Source organism: Eublepharis macularius, chromosome 7 (assembly GCF_028583425.1).
Source record: "Eublepharis macularius isolate TG4126 chromosome 7, MPM_Emac_v1.0, whole genome shotgun sequence".
NCBI classification, from domain to species: Eukaryota; Metazoa; Chordata; class Lepidosauria; order Squamata; family Eublepharidae; genus Eublepharis; species Eublepharis macularius.
This window is the reverse complement of record NC_072796.1, coordinates 35010266-35026598: the sequence shown is the minus strand read 5'-3', so window position 1 is coordinate 35026598 and position 16333 is coordinate 35010266. Positions and strand designations below refer to the sequence as shown.

The following is a 16333-nucleotide window of genomic DNA, read 5'->3' as shown; positions in this document are numbered from 1 at the left end:
GTACCCATTGTATGTCAGATGAGACTGGAATAAGCGAGGTGGACTGAGGGTTTTGACGCCGTTTATTAGGCAGATTTCTATCCAAGGGCTGATTGATACTTTGTGCAAAAGACACATAAGCAAGAGTGATTTGTGCATCTGTTCTCCCACAAATAACTTTTGAATCTTGAACTTGCAACTCTGTCTCTGCAGGGATCCTTGTGCATGAATTCTCTCATTTGCATTTAAAATGGGTTAGGGTCTGTTTTTAAACAACAACAAAAAACACAGTCAGGCCATTCAATATTGCCTTGATGTTAGAAAATGGCACGGATCACTACCATGTTGTCGTCTGCTCCTTGTTTTAGAAGGCTGGAGAAGAATGAGACTGTAAGAAGGCCTAAGCTTTTTTCCCCTCTCTTTCTCAGGTACAATCAACACCATCATGAGCACTGTCAAAGAAGCAATTGCCCAATTTGGTGTGAACCTTTTCAAAGAACTGGCCAAAGAAAATCCTACCGAAAATATCTTTTTCTCCCCATTGAGCATCTCAGTAGCTTTGGCCATGCTGCTTTTGGGCTCCGGAGATGACACTGCTAAGCAGATGGAAAAGGTAGGTGACCCCTGCCTCACAACTGTGCCCTCATTGATGTAAGGCCCGCTTACGTATTATCCCAGCTGTGAGGAAAACATAGGGAAAGGCTTCCCATTGGTAACCTGTGGTGTGTGTGGCTGATGTGTAGAGACATTTATCATGCCACTCCCTAGAATCATGAAGACTCTTACCTTGCTAACTTCTCCTCTTGCTGACTGACCTTTCATCTCCTCATTTTTAAAGATACCCCCCCCCCATAAGACACATACTTAAAACGTCTACAAGCTAAGGCCTGATAGGCTTGGATTTGGCTCTGGAATACATAATCTGCCTGAACATCCTAGAGCATGTCTTGGAAACGTCACAGGCACACCAATGTCCAGTGGTATATCAGTGGTATAGAGCAAGGAAATCATGTACATGATTGTGGTAAAGTCAAAAGGCATCTGAGATAAAGTTCTATCCAGTGAAGATGAAGGAAGGGGGAAACTGATCTTCTGGATCTTCCTGACATCATAACCAATTTAGAACTCACTGCTGGTGGTTTGTTTGGTGTTTCAGGTGAATCACAAAAAATCAGACTATTTGACATGCCCCTCACTAACAAAGGGCCCTTTATATGGCCTCCTTGTGAGAACATCCGGAGAGGGGGGCTTATTTGTTCTGGTAAGCCCCGGGGGGAAAAGGCAGTTGCACCAAATTTGACAGAAACAGGAAATTGCCCCAGATAAAAAAGAAATTGTACCAAATTCGATATGAAATAGGTTTCCACGATTACAAATGAAACAACACCTACTGCTTTTGTTTTGTGTTACAGGCTCTTAGCTTAGATCAGATCACTGGATCTGGAAGCTGTTCAGATGTAAGTATGTGTGTCACTGCCTGAACTGTGTAGGGGAAATTCAGATCCAGGCAATTTATCCATTCAAAGTCAGACTGGATATACACCTGTGCTCCTGTTGTCGGCCCCTCCGCGGGCTCAGGTAAGGAAGGAGGAGGCAGTGAGGGGGAGGGCCGTGGCCTTGTCGAGTCTTGCGTGGACTTCCACACCAGACATCTATCTTTATCTTGGAATTATATTTGGTGTCAAGTATTCACAGGAGACAAATTTGATTTTGAATGTTTCAAGCACTCAGTATGATAAGCCACAGTTTCATGGATTACATATGAAACACAACACCTGCTGCTTTTATTTTGCGTTACAGGCTCATAGCTTAGATCAGATCACTGGATCTGGAAGCAGTTCAGATGTAAGTATGTGTGTCACTGCCTGAATTGAATAGGGGAAATTCAGATCCAGGCAATTTATCCATTCAAAGTTAGATTATCTTTATCTTTACCTTGGAATTATATTTGGTGTAGAGTAGTGCCTAAGCCTGAGTTAGGGACTGGATGAAGTGTTGGGGTAAAGTATTGTAAGAGCAAATAACCAATATCATGAAGAAAAATAGAAGCTTTTTCAAATATGAGCATTAGTGTGTAGACTGTAGGACACTGTATTCACGAGAGACAGTCCTTTTGAACAAATGTGCTTTTGAAGGTTGCAGGTGCTCAGTGTGATAAACCCGAAGGAATACATTCCCAGTTCAAGGCACTCCTGGCAGCCATCAACCAACACACCAAAAACCACACACTGAGCATTGCCAACAGGCTGTACGGAGCACAGCAGTATGAATTCCATCAGGTACAAAGCCATGCTTCCATATATGTCTGTGCCTCAAGCCATGCCAAATGAAGTCAGTAGAACTATTTTTGTCATAGTACTGTTTCTAAACTAGTTTGTCATGACTACTTCCCATTAGGAAAAAATGGTACTTGGCCACAACTGATCTTCCCCGCTCATTTCAGTAGCACTTGTGAAGGGGTGCATATCTGCAAATGCATACATGGGCCAATTCCATGGGAAAGAGGGACTTTCTTTGAGTGGCCTGGTAGGTTTCAGTGGGGACATCCCTGCCTGTGGTCCTGGTTTCAAGACTGCATAAATCCCTGGAGGGATTCTCCTCCTTCCAGGAGCTCTGATGTAAGTTTAATATACAGATAAAGGGGCCAGGGCCCCATACCCCCGTGCCTTGACCTGAATTATATTACTTTGGCTACTAGGGTCTGCTATGCCCCTACCCAGGTCTTAGAGAAGGCCAGCCCTCATGCAGTCAGCTCTTTGCACAAGGAGTTGCAGCCAGGTGTTTGCTCCCTTCATCTCCCTCCTCCACTCTCCTCACTCTTTCAAGCTCTGCCCTTGTGTTCTCAATCATTTTTCTTCCTAGCTCTTATATCTTCTGTGCTTAGTCCTACCAATAATGGCATGTAAATGGACAGTGCTGTGCCTTTCCAGGCTTTCCCCAGATAATTGATAAATGAGCTCTTAGGCTGCTGCCATGGAAGTATACTCCAGTTACCAGCAGGTTACAACACTTACAGAGATATCCTAAGCAGAGGTACTCTAGTATAAGCTGATTGATTTCATTGGGCTTTAACTGGAGTAACCCTGCTTAGGATTTCATTGTCAAGGTGTAACTAGCCAGGTTAGAACTCTTATGTTTTAAATTATCACCTCTTTCTGATCAAACACCCATTCTTTTAGCTGTACTTCTTTTAAAAAATGTAATATAAGAAAAATGTGGCATTGGTAATACTTATTTCTCCATCATCATAAGTATCTAAAGGTCCACTTTGCTTTTCTTCAGCAGCAGACTTTAAATGGCTAACCATATTATAACGTTCCATTCAGTGAACAGGTGACAATTGCTAATTTAAAACTATTTTGTATTTAATACATGTAGCAATATTTACATTGCATAAAAGAGCTGTATGGTGCTGAGCTGGAAAGAGTGGACTTCCAGCACGCTGCTGAGGAAGTGAGAAAGAAGATTAATTCCTGGGTTGAAAGTCAAACAAATGGTAAGAGCTCACCGGTTTAATTTCCAATCAAGTTGAAACTCATCATAGGAACACAATAATCTAAGAAGAGCCCTCCTGAATCAGGCCACTGGTGCATCTAGTCCAGCAACCTATTTCACACAGCAGCTAACCAGTTAGCCTGGATGGCCAGCAAACAGGGCAAAGTGGTCCAGGCCCCACTCTGATGTAGCCTCCTAGCTGATAATCAGAGCTTTGCTCCCTTTTAAAAACCATTCGTGTTTGTTGCCAGAACTACATCCACTGGCAGGGAATTCCACAATTTAAGTTCTCATTCAGTAGAAGAAATAGTTCCTTTTGTCTGTCCTGAATGTGTTGCCGATCAACTTCATTAAGTGTCTCTCAGTGCAATCCCATGAAGAGTTACTCCAATCTAAGCCCTTTGAAGTCAATGGAGTAATTCTGAATAGGATTGCACTACCAATGTACTGGCTCTATGGGAGGGGGATAAAACATCCTCTCTGTACACTCTCTCCACCTCATGGAGAACCTTACAAATTTCAATCAAGAATTTACTCATTCTTTTTCTAAATTGAAAACTCACAGACTCTTTAGCCATTAATCTTAGGAAAGAAGCTCCACCCCCTTAATCATCTTGGTTTCCCTACTGGGCAACAGCCCCCCCCCCCACTTTCTCAAAACATTTGGTAGGGACCAGGAAAGTTGTTGGAGGGCACCATGGCACCAATGGATGGTATCTTGGGGACCCCTGTTCTAGAACTTCATCTCTAGTCAATGTCATTTGACTCAGTTATTCAGACACTTCAGGAGGAGAAATTTGAAGCACTAGGGAAGAAATTTTCCCACTTGATTTAAACTGGCCACTTTCAGTTCTGCGCCATGTATCCCTCCAATTCATGAAAGAGCAAAGGGGTAAATTTCTATTATTTTGTGTTTTTCTGTTAGTTTTGGATTATTTGGGATTTGTTATAGATTTTCTTTAATACTGATAAACATTGCTTAGAGAAATGAGTGAATCGTTAAAATATTTCTATAACAATATTTGTTTTCTTGAATTCATTTCCTATAAGATAAAATCAAGAACCTTTTCCCTCGTGGAACTATTGATGAAACAGCCGTTTTGGTCTTGGTGAACGCCATTACCTTCAAAGGAATATGGAAGAAAAAATTTCAGAAAAGTGACACAAAGGAAGAACCTTTCTGGATAAACCGGGTCAGTACGTGTAGAAATTTTTGGGAAAAGACATATTTCAGTCTCCAAAATAGGAAATTTAGCTCTGGAGAATGGTGGGACAGAGTGAATATAGACTGAGGCTGGTGACCCTTCAGTGCCAGAAGCAGACAGAAATGATCAAAAAGTCTTCTTAAAGAAGGATTAACTGGCATTTTATAGAAGTTATTGGGAATACAGAAATCATACATGGGAACTAGATTCAGTATTAAGGTCTGCAAACCAGTAGCCAAAAATGTCTCTCCGCTGCTGGTCAGGGCCCTATTGAGCTATACTGTTCCTAGAGAAAGGTGTGTTTTAGGGTACCATCTCTGTGAAAAGTTAGCTTCTACTTAAAGTAGTATTGCTACAGTTTGTTTTTCACAAGCTGTTGATATGGTGAAATCTTGAGATGTACTTGTGGGTTCGCAACATTTTAGGGCTGTTTTGTGAATCTCTGAATCTATACCTATAGCTCTTACATTTGTCAATGCTGTAAATTCTTGTCTCCAAGGAAAGCAAAATTCCTTCCTTCATTTTGTCCCAGGGGTAAAAGAAGCTTCATCATCTTTTATTTTTTATTTATTTATTCAATTTTTATACCGCTTCTCTTTAGTTAAGATCGCGAAGCGGTTCACAACAATTACAACTGTTCAAAACAAATCAAAAATATAATATTCACTAAAATCACAATAAAATAGTCTAATACAATACTTCAAACAACTATGGTCCTAAACCTAGTTTCTAAAATCACATATGAATAACATAAAAATTGCCCAGCGCATCCCCACCCCATGACATGGATAGCACAGGTGAGCCTGAAATCTCGGCAGATCTCAAAAGCTGAGCAGAGTCAGCCTTGGTTAGTGATTAGATGGGAGACCAGGGTTGTACTGGCAGGCAATGGCAAACCACCTCTGTTAGTCTCTTGCCATGAAGAACCCCTACCAGGGTCAACATAGGTCAACTCTTGACTTGAGGGCACTCTTCTAAAAAAATGCACAGCAATTTGCTCTGCCTCTGTTTTTGTATGTTTTTAATTTTCAGAACTATGAGCTTCCTTGGACTACAAAGCAAAGGCAGAGTAGAAATACTTCTGCCTCACCAAGCAATATTAAATAGCAAAGGCATGCTAGAATAATGGTTGTTGTGGGTTTTCCGGGCTGTATTGCCGTGGTCTTGGCATTGTAGTTCCTGACGTTTCGCCAGCAGCTGTGGCTGGCATCTTCAGAGGTGTAGCACCAAAAGACAGAGATCTCTCAGGGCCTTTGACAATACATGCTAGAATACTTCTGTCTTACAGAGTTACCGAAACATCAACAGGTATTGCTGAGCATAAGTGCCTTCCGACAGTGCATTCCAAAGGGAGGGCGACACAATCGTAAAGGCCCTCTTCCTGATGGAAGAAAGTCCAGCGCCAGGAACCACCAGCAAGCCCTGCAAAGATGAACAAAGCAGGCAGAGGGGGTTCATAATGGGGGTGTCAGAGCATCCTCCTTAATAATATCACAACTCCTTAAACTGGAAGAAACCCTGATTCTTGGGGTGATGGTGGGGGAATGGGAAGGTCTGCCTAGGTCTGCCCAGCCACTAGGCAGACCTAGGTCACTGCTAGGGCAATAGCCTCTCCCAGATATGGTGGGCCACCAAGGTGGCTTCCCCCTCCAATGGAGCACTGGTGATGTGCTGAATGAAGGAACAGCCCTAGATGCCATATCATTGCTGCTACTGCAGGGGGGTCTCAAGTGTATGGGACCTTCTGCCCAATCCGAAGCAGTGACTGCTGTGCTATTAAAACCAGCGATCCTGGGCACAGTGCCCTTGCTGCAGCTGCAGGAGGATGTCAAGGAGCTGGGGCTTCTGCTGGGTCCTAGAATGTGGGCTGCCATGCCACTGCTGCGACCAGGTGGTGGGTGGCCGGAGGCCTTCCCCTGTCACTGAGAGCAACGTAGCACTTGGGCAGAGGGCAACTGCAACCTGATCCATCAGTCTCCCTTCCCCTCCATCTCTTCCCAACCCACCCACATGCCCTGAAAGAGGGAGGGGGGAAAGATGAAAGCCCCCACAAGCTCTGTAAACACACAGGCACTTTGCGAGCACCTTGTTTTGGCTGGGAGTGGGGTGGGGTGGAGCTTGTGTTGGCTGGCTCACTGATTGCCTAGGACACCACAACCCATTAGCCAGCCTCAGAAATGAGCTCCTCATCTAATCATGTGATCACTCTGAGGTATTTTCAAATCAAAAAATTGTATACTTAAATGCAAGAAAGAGAGAAAAAGAGTTACGCAGGCAGTGACCAAGACAGACCAGCTGCTCTACCCTTGTTTTAAGTCGGACTTACAAGGCCTAATCATTAAATGGGTTGGCAACTCTTGACTTGGGCATGTAGCTAACTCTCAACTTTTCTGTGGTAACATCATCCATTACTTTGCTATTGTTTGATTTATGTCAGAACCAGAGCACAAATGTACCGATGATGAAACAGACAGACGTTTTTAGTTGGGCTCAAATACAAAACCCCAAAATGAAAGTGCTTGAACTTCCCTATGATCAGGGCGATCTAAGTATGCTCTTGTTGCTGCCAGATGATAAAGAAGGTCTGGACCAGGTAATGTGATTTGATGTCTGAATACTTCCCTTTAAATGAACTCTGGTTGGAGGGGGAGGGATGTCATGGGCAATAGCACAACAGCACCAGCTCTGTATTTCTGATAATCCAATCAGTTAGTTAAGTGATACATTAAAATTCAACCATATATTCCAATTGTTTTTAAAGCTTTCCTGTAGAAGCATGGATTTAGTTGAATTGTTGCTCCAATTCTCAAAGTGCTTTCTGATGTTAATTTGATTTTTGAATTCTAATTGTAACATTGCCACAATGCAGCAATGACTTAAACGTATAGTTTTTTGGAAATATCAATGTCTGGTGTACAGCAGCAGCCAGAAGGAAGAAGAGCCTTTCCATGCAGGGGGCAGCAAGGATCACTTAGTTAGGACAGTGAGAGCAGCACCTCTTTTGTTTCCTGGGGGTCATTTCCTTGTCTTGTCTCCTATTGGGCTAAAACAGGGCAATATCCTGCTTCTTCTCTCTCCTGCCACACTTCTTATCTCTCTCTGCAAGATGTAGTCAGATAGCAAGGACTCTCTCTCTCTCCCCTTTACTATCAAGTATGTAACTTCCTCAAATAAAACGTTTTGCCTTACACTCACTCCATCATAGTTCACTGTTCGTGGACTTGGACTTTCCAATGAGCTCCACAAAACAAATGTAGAAGGACCCCAGAGCAGATGGTGAGTGGAGTGCCCAGTGCATTGCTTCAGGATTTTTACCCACTCAAATTAAGCGATCTGATTATTTAGCATTTTCCCTGGAATAGTACTGTAGAAAGCAAAGCCTTTACAAAAAAACTCAATTATTTTAACAAACCAGTTCAGCAGTTTATACCAACTTTTTTCAAACAAAAGCGTGAATGAAAATGTTTTTCCAACTTCATTTTAATTTCTTCTGTCATAATGAAATCTGATTGCTCTCCACCTTTATGAGTTTGTTTAAATAGTACTCATTGCATGTTTCTTGGCCTATTTTTACTGGACAGCTTCAGGAGGAGCTCACCTATGCAAAACTTAAAGAATGGACCTCTCCATCAAACATGAAGAAGGTACAGACGATAGTTTCCCTGCCAAAGTTCAAGCTCGCAGAACAATATGAACTCCTTCCAGCTTTAAAAGTTTTAGGAATGGAGGATGTTTTTACCAGAGGAAAGGCTGATTTAACTGGCATGTCTGAAAATCAGGACATTTTTATTAGTGAGGTAGTTCATAAAGCTTATGTAGAAGTCAATGAAGAAGGTACAGAAACTGCAGCGGCCACTGGTGCAGTGGTAGAGTCAATTATGCAAGAACTAGCAATAAATATTAATCGCTCATTCCTCGTCATCATAAACAATATTAAAATGGATATAGTATTATTTATGGGAAAGGTTCTTAACCCTTCAACAATACTATAAATCTCCAGGTAGGGAGATCTGTAATTACAACTAATCTCCAGATAACAAAAATCAGTTTCCCTGGAGAAAATGGCTGCTTTCGAGGATCGACTCTATAGCATTATACCCCATTGAGGTCCCTCCCCTCCACAAACCTCCTCAGGCTCCATTCCTGTCATGAATGAAAAACCATGAGATTCATTGCCGTGGAAAATTTAGTGGAAAAGAATATCCAAGAGGAGTATAGAAACTTCTCTCACAGAAATTCTGTTGCAGCATTTTCCCATAATCTTATGAAGGAGATTACATGATACAACAGTATAAAGCAGAGTTGGCTGCCCAGTTGCAGAATTACTAAGAATCCCCTGGCCAGTTGTTGCTGTCTAGCTTTCTGGAGATTGCTGAGACCTTCTGAAGTCCGCCTTGGATCTGGAAAGTTTCCTTCCCTGTGACTCTGTCTCACCTAGGTTGCTGCTTTTACCATATGCTCCGATGCTGCCCTCTCCCCCTTGCTAGACTTGCTGGACCTGCCCCGACATGCTGATTTTGGCTGGCTGACCCACACTGGGATGTCAGATTTGGGCCCAGATTTTAAGTCGCAAAAACTCTGCTTCCCTTTCTGCTAGCAATATTTTGCACTTTAAACTGAGAAGCGTAAATCCGAGTCACTAACCTTCAGTTCGTAATTCATTTTTCTGTGATTGCAGAGTGTTTGTCTGGTCAAATATTTCAGACGACATAACAAGTTAATCAGAAATTTGACTGTAATTCTCAGAGCGTCTACTCAAATATAAGTACCTTTTTATTCAAATGGGCTTATTTTAGAAAGTTTTCTTTATCTCTTAAATGTTAGGCTGGTTTTCTAATGAAATTTATAATCGACCGTTCTCTTTTGATTGCCTTGAGTGTCTTTATCTCCAGGATTATTCAAAATAAAATATAGTTTGTTTGTTAGATTTAGATGATTTAATCAGAAGAAATTAACATGCTTTGCCTGTGATTCCCTTTATAAATGTGGATAAAAATGCTATTAACCACATGTTCCGATATGGATGTCATGGGATATTTTGTTGACATCTGTAGTTGTTCTAATCACACATAGGTTTGTATTCCTAGTCCTTTATCTCCCTAAAGGTGGCTTGTGAAGTTTTGGTCTCCTTAATGTGTTCTCTGAACTGAAAGTAAACTGTAGTAAAAAAATAATAATAAAGCATTTAAAAATACTGTTTTATGCTGTTCATTTCATAGTGAGCTAATTTGCAGACCATCATCCGAACTGCTGTGGCCAGTTTTCCTGCTGAATGGCAGGAAAAATTCAACTAGTGATGCCCCCCCCCTCCCCTGCAGTCTCAATTCATGATGAAGAGAAAAATTCCATCGGTTAATTTCTGCCTCTCATTCTGTTTAAAAGCACATGAGCCCTGCCAGAAAACAATTCCCCTACAGTCCTTTCTGTATAGAGCTTCCTGCCCCCTGCTGGATCTTTTCCTCTTCTTCTTTGTATTCAGGACATTGCTGTACCCCGGCAGTTAACTAGCGAATCAGTCTCCAGTCTGGCATGGGAGCATCCCCTTTGGCATACATGAAAATATAGGCATGGATAGCATCCACATATTCTTGGCAGCTTTAGAGAGCCCCCTATGAACTCTGGCTTTTGATGCCAGCTGCAAAGGACAAGATGCCTCTGCTCCAGGCATAAAACTCATCTGGAGATCACAGCCTCATGAATAATGGACGTTGTAGCAGTAGAGCTACAAACAACTTGGAATGCATTGCTCCTCACATCTGATGATGCAGAACCTACTTAACTCTGAGGGCCAAGCTACACATGACGAATGACACTTGAACAGCAAGTGTATTTCTCCCTGTTCACTTGCCCTCCACTCAATCCACTTGCCATTCAAGTGTCATTCGTCATGTGTAGCTTGGCCCTGAGGCTAAAACATGATGTTAGACAAGGAAAATAAAGATATTAGGAAATTCTTTTGCACTATCTCAGGATAATAGTCTTCAGTCCAGGAAGGACCATTTGACCATCTTACCGTTGAGAATGATAACTTATAAAATTCATCACCAGCAAAGGTATTCAGATGCCCCTTCATTCAAAGGTTGGCTTCACTATCCTATCATAGACTGTATCCCAAAGTTTGCACCAATCAATACCCTAATACACAGGTACCAAATCAATATCTAATACAGAGTTTGTCAAACACACCCTGGTTCCGTACCAAAAGCCACTTGCTCCATAAGCTCACAGATAAAACCAGGGCCATAAAATGTACCTTCTTCCTTTGTAAATAGCTCTCCCTCTTGCTTCTACTTACTACAGAAACCAAAATTCTGGATCCTTCCTCTCCAAGTCAAGCAAAGTACGATATTATTGTGTTTTGCTTTTTCTCTGTTTCAATGTGATTTGTCAAATAAGGATGCGTCCCTAGCCCTTGCATATGACAAATGCCAATCATCTTCAGAATGCAGCTGCCACTGAAAAGGGAGTATGAGAGTCTCCGTCATCGACTTACTTGTTTTCCAGCACTTGGAAAGGGATAGGGTTACCAAATCAGCTGGAGAAATTCCTGGAGGTTTGTGGATGGTGCCTGCAAAGGACAGAGTTTGGGGAGGGAAAGAAATCCGGTAAGGATGTAATGCCATAGAATTCACCCTCTAAAGCTTCCAGTTTCTTTGGAAGGACTGACCACAGATCACTCTGAGACAACTCCAGGTCCGACCTGGAAGTTGGCAAACCCAGAAAGGGCTTGGTCTTCATGATACACAAACTTCCTGATCACCCTTGGTGTGCATACCATGTGGACTGGTCGAAGCAGGGACCCATCGGATGACTAACTGCAAGCAGCAATAATCAACCACTTGAATCCAGAGGAGCCCCAGCTGGATGAGAAGGTGCTAAGCAGTATGACTGCAGCCTGAGAGAGCCAAGCCTCACCTACAGAGTTCCCCAGAGTCCTACCGAGCATGCCAAGTCCTGCATTCAGTTGAGGTGCCCTGATGATGCCTTTGCTTCTTACCACTCTGGATCCAATGAGTGTCTACATATTGGACTGGTACGGAAACTCAGCCTCTTAGACTTAGACTCATCTGGAGATTTTGGGGGGGGGGGATACGAGTTTGGATTCTGTAGGACTATGAATTATTCTCCTCTTGAATGTAGTCTGTGACCATCTGTGACATAAGGAAAGGATTCCAGAAAAGCTCTTGTAGCGTATTATGTCTATACAAGTGGGTGACTCACAAGGACTTGCAGAGGACATCTCATTCCCCCCCCACACACACAATGTCTTCTTACCCTGAAAGCCCCTATATCCTCTTCTCTTTTCCTGCTCTCCTTCCTACCCACTAGTTGACCTACTTTTAGCTGCTCCTATCTTCAGATTTCCCTCCTTCCTCCCCCTCGGCAGCCTCTCTCCGGGAAAACTGTGCTCTGCTCCAGCACTGCACAGTGCCAACTGCCAGCCCAGTTGTGTGGTGAGGAACCCACAAGGGCGTGCGGGGGGAGGGATTCAATTTCTGCTGTATCCTCTTTCTATACTATTTCCTGCCAACTCTTATATCCTTACCTTTCCATGCCTCCTTTTCCCCCCATCTCACCCAGTGACCCACCTACTCACCTTTTTATCTGCCCCTCTGTCTCCAGCTAAATTAATTTACTTCATTTATACCCCACCTTTCTCCGCAATGGGAAGTCAAAGCAGCTGAAAGAAACTTCTCTCCTCCATTTTATCCTCACACCATCTATGGGAGGTAGGTTAGTCTGATAATGTAGGTTAGGCCAAAGGTCACACAGTGAGCTTCTGTGGCAAAATGGGGATTCAAACTTGAGTGTGGCTGCTGTTAAACAGTAGCAACCAGATGGAGCTGGGTAAGTCATGCAGCTCTGGGGCAGCAAGTCGCCCAGCGGTTCCTGCCCTGCCTAGCCTCCTGAGTCTTCCCTCAAAATCTGAAACAGCTCTGGAAAAGGCCCAGTCCCCTCCCCTCACCTTTTACTGACAGAAACCAAAGTAGGAAGGTCTGGCAGTACTATTGTGGTTGCCTAACAAAAGTCACTGTGGGTACTTGTTTCTTAAAGGTACAGCTGCTGCTTCTATTATTTGTAGCAGTTTAACACTTCGTTTTTATATTGGTTTATTTGATTTCAGATTTTTCTGCAAACCAGGAGCTTTCCCTACATTTGTAGAACTATCTCTCTTGTCTGTCCATGGCACCAGTCTCTGGATTTTTGTATCCACAGCGGGAGCTACATTGAGAATTAGATATATTCATGATTGATGGAGAATAAATTCAAAGTAGGAGAATAAATTTAGTAAATTCATGCACGCATTTGGACTCAGGGAAGTTGTGCTTCCGTTCTGTCCACCTTGCAAGTGTTTAAGATTAGGCAAAGCTAGTTAAGGTGGGTGTGTCTAGGTTTGCATGGAAGTCACACCAGAGGCCTTAAAGCATGATCCTATCAATGGTTGTGTGAATATGATTACTCAGGCATATGGAACGAACTTTGTTGAACCGATATTGATAATTGGATTAGTCCATAAATGCTACAAAGCAATGTGTGCTACCAAGAAATACTTATATCAGCTCTGCTGCTTTGCATGTCTTAAGTACACATGACTATAAACAACGTTTTTGCATTTTGAAAATCTATTGGCACAAGAACACGTTGCTATTCATTAGCAATAATTCCAGATGTTAAGTCTGTTGATTAAGTTGTAAATTACTGCACTTTAATATTTCCAACGAAGCTCAGATTTTTACTTTATCCTATTTAAGTCCGTCACTGTTGTTCTATGGATAGAACAAGATGAACATTGTTACCAAATTTCTAAAGCTAGAGTATATAAATAACTAAAGGCTGCAGATATATCTCATATTTTTTCATTGAGGACAGAACTGTCCACTGGCTTAAGGACGAGCTTTCACTATTTTCTATTATACTTTTACAAGTGGATTATTTCGTGTTATAGAATAGTAATGAATTCAGTGCTTGGTAAATACTTCTTTCCTGGGAGTAAACCCCACTGAGTAGACCAGAGTAGGTTTCTGAGCTGACCTGCTTCTGCTGTAAGGGGCAAAATTGTTAGGGGTTGTCAGGTCTGTTGCCCACTGTCCCTCCATATTGTTACCCAGCTTAAGGTATGTTGCAATAGCCTCGTGCACCTGTTCCCTTGTTGCTTTCGATTCCAGGACGGTCGAGCCCTTATCTCGGATGGCTCGCCACAGCGGCCTTAGGACAGCTTCTTCCCGTCCCGCTACTGATTATGGTTGGCTGGGGGACTGGAGGGGTCGGGGAACATGTGGAAGGGTTGATATAATGTATCCTGTCCTCAATGCATCCTCTGCTTGCCGGGAGGGCGGAATATAAATACAATAAAATAAAAAGAAAAATAAAATAAATAAATTCCTAACATGAGACCTCTGTACAGCCAGACGCCTTTAATTGCTTCTGTGTAACCTATGGACATATGTATGGAGAAGCCTATGATATCTAAATAAAGACCCATTTACTCAAGAGAGCTTGGATTTCTTGCTGCAAGGGTTGGGAGTCACCTTCGACATATCCTGTCTTCCATAGACTGACAGGGGTGCAGCACTACACAGTTAAAACTGAAGCTAACCATGCTTACAGTTTACTCAAAACAGTCAAGAGGAATAACACCGTATAAACAGTCAGCTACAAAAAGAACACTGTGATAAAGGTCACTCAGTACAAGAAGTTACAATATAATAAGTTTATAAATTATGTGAGTATTTTTATAAATAAATAATCCAGCATATAATTCAAATAATCCAGTCAACATATGAGTTCAAATTCCAACCTCATTGTTATGTAGTGTAATATCCAGGTAAATACAGCTCATGTACAGTCAATTAAAACTTGAGTATATCATGTAACATCCAAACACAACAAGTATTCTCAAAGCCTCTCCATTAATCTTCCCCCGATGAGCTTCCGTGTTGTTACTCAGTTTGGCCTCTTCCGCAGAAGAGGAATGAATACTTACAAGTCATAAATGAAAAGACATAGAACTAATAGTCACAATAGCTTTTTACAAAACAAACATGAATGAGTTATACCAGACCAAATAACACTTACCAAAACACATAGTTATGCAAAAATAATTACACCGAAGGCACTAAACACCAATTCCTCCAAGAGACTGAACTTCAGACACTTCACCTTATCAATAGTCAGTCAATCTTTATTACAGTCATAGACCACACATTAATAGCATACAACCTACAGTCAGGGTAAGTCATATTATTTACAAATCTATTCACTAAAATTTCAGGGTACAGATTCTTAAATATTTAAAACCTTAAAGCCTGAGTGCCTAAGACCAAATTATTAAATATTTAAATCCTTAACATTATAAAATATTTAAATATTTCCCCCCGTAAAATACTTCCTAATCTGTATGGCTTGCACAGCAAAATTTGCCACCTTTAATGTAATTTCATGGACCTTATCGGCTAAAAGCTTATCTAGATAGAATCACTTCACCTTATCAGTAAAGCCATCTTAACAATGGCACTGACCTGTAGGTTTATAAGCACACTAGAAAGAAAGCCCATTGTGGGGAAAAATACAACGGGATCTAGAAAGGGTAGAGTGGGCAGGAAAGCATTCCCTCCTCCTCCTCCATCACTGATCCCAGCTGCTGAAGGAGGGGGGTGGGCATTGCCACCTGCTCCACAATGGATCTCAGCAACATGAAGGGGTGGTGGGCTTTGCTACCTGCTGCATGTCTGATACAGGCCGGGTAATGGGGGGCAGGCATTGTCACCTGCTCCACTCCTGATCCCAGACGGCTGAAGCGAAAATGGACATTGCCTTCTGCTTTGCACCTGATTCCAGCTGGGTGAAGGGGGGTGGGCATTGCCACCTGTTCCCTGCTGGGTGAAGGGAGGAACGAGCACTACCTCCTGCTCCTTGTCTGAGCTCAACTGGGTGAAGGGGGTGCAGCCATTGCCATCTTCTCTGCTCCTGATTCCGGCAGGTTGAAGGGGGACGGAGATTGCTGCCTGCTTGGCTCCTGATTCTGACAGGGTAAAGATGGGGTAGACATTGCTGCCTTATTCCAGTAGGTTGAAGGGGGCAGGCATTGCCACCTGCTGCTCTTCATGTCCCAGCTGGGTGAAGGGAAGAAGGGAATTGTCTCCTGCTCTCTGCCTGATCCTACCTAGGTGAAGTTGCTGGGCAGGCATTGGCACCTGCTCCACTCCTGATCCCAGCTGGGTGAAGTGGGTGGGCATTGCCATCTGCTCTGCTCCTGAACCCACCTGGGTAAAAGGAGTGGGTATTGCCACCATATCTACTCCTAATATGAGCTCAGTTAAAGTGGAGAGTGGGCATAGCCACCTGCTCCACTCCTGATCCCAGCAGGGTGATGAGGGGTGGGCATTGCCACCTGCTCCACTCCTAATACCAACTGGGTTAAGGTGCTGGGTGGGCATTGCAACCTGCTCTGCTCCTAATGCGAGTTGTGATAAGGAGGGGGGGTAGACATTGCCACCTGCTTCGCTCCTAACACCAAACTGAGTTAAGGTTGGCGGTAGGAATTGCCACCTTTTCTGCTCCTATTACCCGCTGGATTAAGGCAGGGGTGGCATTGCCACTTGCTCTGCTCCTAATACCAGCTGGGGTAAGACACGGGTGGGCATTGCCACGTG

General features: G+C 42.9%; 1 protein-coding gene across 1 annotated transcript; it reads left to right on the top strand.

The window, feature by feature from the left end:
• The first annotated feature begins 424 nt into the window (after positions 1 to 424).
• LOC129333907 (serpin B3-like) lies at positions 425 to 8671 on the top strand. The gene is made up of 8 exons (XM_054985846.1): positions 425 to 592; positions 1392 to 1425; positions 1567 to 1587; positions 2122 to 2258; positions 3358 to 3475; positions 4525 to 4667; positions 7117 to 7272; positions 8261 to 8671. The coding sequence occupies exons 1-8, from the start codon at positions 425 to 427 to the stop codon at positions 8669 to 8671; spliced, it is 1188 nt and encodes a 395-aa protein (XP_054841821.1).
• The last annotated feature ends 7662 nt before the right edge of the window (positions 8672 to 16333 follow it).